This window comes from Alosa alosa, chromosome 6 (genome assembly GCF_017589495.1).
Source record: "Alosa alosa isolate M-15738 ecotype Scorff River chromosome 6, AALO_Geno_1.1, whole genome shotgun sequence".
Lineage (NCBI taxonomy): Eukaryota > Metazoa > Chordata > Actinopteri > Clupeiformes > Clupeidae > Alosa > Alosa alosa.
Window position 1 is genome coordinate 30,983,914 of NC_063194.1, and position 4,172 is coordinate 30,988,085.

Below are 4,172 nucleotides of genomic sequence, written 5' to 3' on the forward strand. Positions count from 1 at the left end.
ATAAAGACATACATGTTCATAGCTTTATGGGTAGAGTGCCTGTGTTTCTTGCCTCTTTCTTTGTAAGTATCATGTTGGGAGAGCCACTGGTGTCATTAATACAGTCGTTGATACAAACTCTGTGTCAGCAGGTATTTGGCTTATGTGAGACAACGGTCACCAGACCGCGCCCATTCCCAGCCCGCTAATTACTGTAAACCTTTCAAAGAATCCCTCTCCTTACATAACTAAAGCACCATTAGAGTGCTGCAAAGCCGACATGACGCGTCAATTTAGGATGCCATGCCAAAGCACCTAAAATAAACTGACTAGGCATGACATGGCACAAACGTTTGGCAACATTTGAGATGTTCATTGTCAAAAGTAAAATCACGAGTGCACCTTCATTAATAATTTAAACATAGTTCAACTGAATCAATCAGTGTTAAATGTAAGAGGTTTGTACATTCATACATAAATCTAAAAGATCATCTGATAACATGAAATACAATGCATCTTCTTCTAATGCATTTACTTAATCTGATATATATTAGCTTTCTCAATAGGAACGGTTACTCTGAAGGACACAGCACATGATTCCTTCCCTGGACTGATGGAGAGCTCTGAGCCTTGACCGCGTCCCCCACCTGTCCACCCTCCCAGCCTGTTACTTCCTGACAGTAATGGGGGATTAGGAGAAGACCTGGTACCCGCCGATAGATGCGTCTGACAGTCTTCTCACACAGAGGCCAAAACAAAGTCTAACTCCTCGTTTCCTGAAGCTTGTGTTTGACATCGGGACAGGTCTGTGGGGACAGTGCTGCTCATTAGTGGACGTCATGACAACACAATGGCCAGAATTCCAACTGAGCAAGGCTACAGAATTCTTGAATTTCCCCTGGGGATCAATAAAGTATATCTATCTATCTATCTATCTATCTATAGAGCGCTGACTGGGACGTGAACCAGGAGAGCAAAGCTCCCATCAGAGAACAGCTTCAACCACCAGAGCCATCTGAAACACTGGTTTTGTCATTCTGATACACTTCTAATCATAATAATTCCTTACAGACAACCTAGTCAAGGTCAACGACTGCCTTGTCATTGGGACATATAATCAGGTGGGAATCTATCTAACCATTTAGGGATGTCTAAGAAATAACCAAGATGGCTGAAAGTAGACTAACCAGCACCATCTAGTGATCAAAGTCTTTTTGGCCCCTACACGACTTTTACAGCCTGCAAGTTATTATGCTGATAAAATTAGTCTGACTTCAGTCCAAACTGTTGCACAAAAACTCCAAAACAGACAACAAACCAAAACCAAGACATTCTTCATAATGTGTCGGTTGTTTCAGAGACTGAAGACATACTGATGAACAGTTTGGTTGGGAAATGTTTTTTTTTACAAAGAGCATTTTGACAATGTCAAATGAACAAATTTCTACATGATTATCTGATAAACCACAACTAGGGCTTATGCATTGCCTCATCACAAAAATGCACATCAACACATCATCTCCCATAACTAAAGGTGAAGTTTGTATTTATATTTTCAGAAAACATGAAGTCAATATCCATTGGATATTCAACACAACCTACTGAGCACTGTAAGAAAATTAGAAATAGTCTCTTGTAGGGCAAATGGTGGTGCAACTCTTGCCCATGGAGATGGTTTGACCACAACCTGTCCAGACCAAACGACTCCCTCTCCAACGACACGATGTGAAGACTGACCCGACATCTCTGGACTTAAGTTAAGTCTTCAGAAGTCCTTATAGTGCAGTAACCTGGAAAAGGCAGAGGGGGAAAAGATACACTGAGGAGAATTCAAAACAGTGTCAAGACAAACTACAATACCCAGAATTCCATTCGTATTTCAAAATGGCTGTTCGGTTCTATCACAAATGTCACATGATTCTGAACAGACTGAGAAGTAAAGTGACTTCCATCTTATTAGGCCATGGGCCAGACCCTGAAATTGTGAATTCCATTTTTACGTGGCCATCTATATGTGCACTCCTACACTCCACATTTGCAGCCTTTACGCATGTCTGCAACTAGGCAAAGAAGAAAACAAATCCCTAGTGAGCTAAAATTTTTGAATTTAATAATCCTTGGAGTACAGTAATTTCCTGTTTATTAGCCGCATTGTGTATAAACTGCAGGACAGTGTTTTATGCAAGTTAAAAAAACAAAACCATATTAATACCATATAAACTGCCCCTGTGTATTAACCTCATAGCTAAAGAAATTTAGCAAAATCAATGTATAAACCGCGGGTAATAGTTGGGAAATGACAGTAAACAAGTGTGTAGTGGATATTCTCTCCTTTCACTTCTAACACTATGGCCTGGGCTGGGAGGTCAGACCCAGTGAGCTGGCTGAGAGCCGAGAGGAGGAGCTTCAGCCCACCTGAAGAGCAGGGCGGCGCCCTTGTTGTTGGCCACGGAGTAGAACCCGCTGTTGGGTGAGAAGTCCAGACACTGAGAGCGGTAGATGGTCTTCCGCCGGAACACAGGGAAGTTGGAGAAAACCGTCAAACTGGGAAGATGGACCTGGAAAACCACAGGACCAGAGAATGAATGAGTATTAACGAATGAGTATTAGGAGTATGAGTATTAGTATTGAGTATTAACAGCAGCAGCAGCCACAGCCAGTCTTAATACTTCACTACCTCATTAACAGCCAGCCTTAATACTTCACTACCTCATTAACAGGCAGCCTTAATACTTCACTACCTCATTAACAGCCAGCCTTAATACTTCACTACCTCATTAACAGGCAGCCTTAATACTTCACTACTGCACTACCTCATTAACTGCAAGCCTTAATACTTCACTACCTCATTAACAGGCAGCCTTAATACTTCACTACTGAACCAGATGTGATAGCAGCACATTCATTAATACAAATTAGACTAAACTTTTAAAATTATACATACGCTCTGATTCAACTGCAAACAAATTACGCAATAATGCAGTGATTTCCATGATGAATTGCAACTTTCATGTGAGTTGATTTGTATCTTTGTGCTGAACATGTCAATGTGTGTAAATCATTTCTGCAGCACCATCATTTGCCTCTAGGATGTAAAAGAGTATTTCTTTCTATCTATCTATCTATCTATCTATCTATCTATCTATCTATCTATCTATCTATCTATCTATGGCCTGCTGTAAAGCAGACGTGTTGCATGTCTGACAGCTGTGGAGCAAAGTGAGGTTTTTTGGGATGCTCAAACCGCGCCCGAGATGAGAAAGTGAAAATGTGGATGTTCTGCAGCAGTGACGCACACGCAACACATCTGGTGTGCTAGAGGTGTGACAACACTGTGTGCTGAGTGTGTTTCACTAATTCACAGATAGGGATAAATGCAGAGACCAAAAAAAGAGTAAAAAAGAAGAAAGAACAGGGTGGTGGGAAAATGCTTTCCTGGGGGCACTCAAAAGCCACAGAGGAAAATACATAGCATTGCTTTGGATAAGAGTTTCTGATGAATAAATGAATGTATATGTAAGATGCAAAAAAAAGAACACAGTACTGAGAGAAAAGATCATCATATAAACTGTAGTGTAAATACTTTGGAGGTGGAGAGATCTGGCAGGACAAGCACAGTCCCATACTGTGGAATTTGAGAGTAGTGAAGTTTGGGGTTTTGTCAGGTTAGGAGGAAAACAATGTCCTCCAGGTAAACTAATTATATCATGATAAACTGCAACTTCTCACACAGCAGCTCATCTACAGGTCTGTCAGTGAAGCACATCATCTAACAAGACATTGTCTGTTGTTGCCAGCGTCCTCTTCTATGCAGTAGTATGCTGGGGAGGAAGTCAAAGGAAGAAGGATGTGGGGCGAATTGACAGGCTGGTAAGGAAAGCTGGCTCTGTAGTTGGAGCTGAACTGGAGTGCATCACTTCACTATCTGACAAAAGGACATTCATTTGTCCCCAGGGCCATTGAACTGTTCAATGCCTCACTTAAGGGAAGAGGAGAGATAGACTTCTCTGCATAGTCTGTCTGCCTCTTCACCCCCTCCATGTTTGGTACTGTCTGTCCACTAGCCACTTGTCCAACTGTCTTTATGCCTCACTGTTTGCGTGCTATATTAGCACATCAGCACATATGCATAACCCCCCCCTCCATGCCACAGCCGAACTGTGGCCACACTTATACATTTTCTTAAATAGTTA

General features: G+C 41.7%; 1 protein-coding gene across 1 annotated transcript in view; it reads right to left on the minus strand.

The window, feature by feature from the left end:
- Window positions 1–1,362: 1,362 nt before the first annotated feature.
- The window catches only part of utp18 (UTP18 small subunit processome component), a 10,271-nt gene continuing 7,461 nt past the window's right edge, over window positions 1,363–4,172 (minus strand). Inside the window, exons 12-13 of the mRNA XM_048245746.1 lie at window positions 2,395–2,537; window positions 1,363–1,769 (exon numbers count right to left, since the gene is read on the minus strand). Of these exons, the coding sequence (XP_048101703.1) occupies window positions 1,745–1,769; window positions 2,395–2,537 (168 nt within the window). The 3' untranslated portion in view covers window positions 1,363–1,744. The remainder of the gene's footprint in view (window positions 1,770–2,394; window positions 2,538–4,172) is intronic.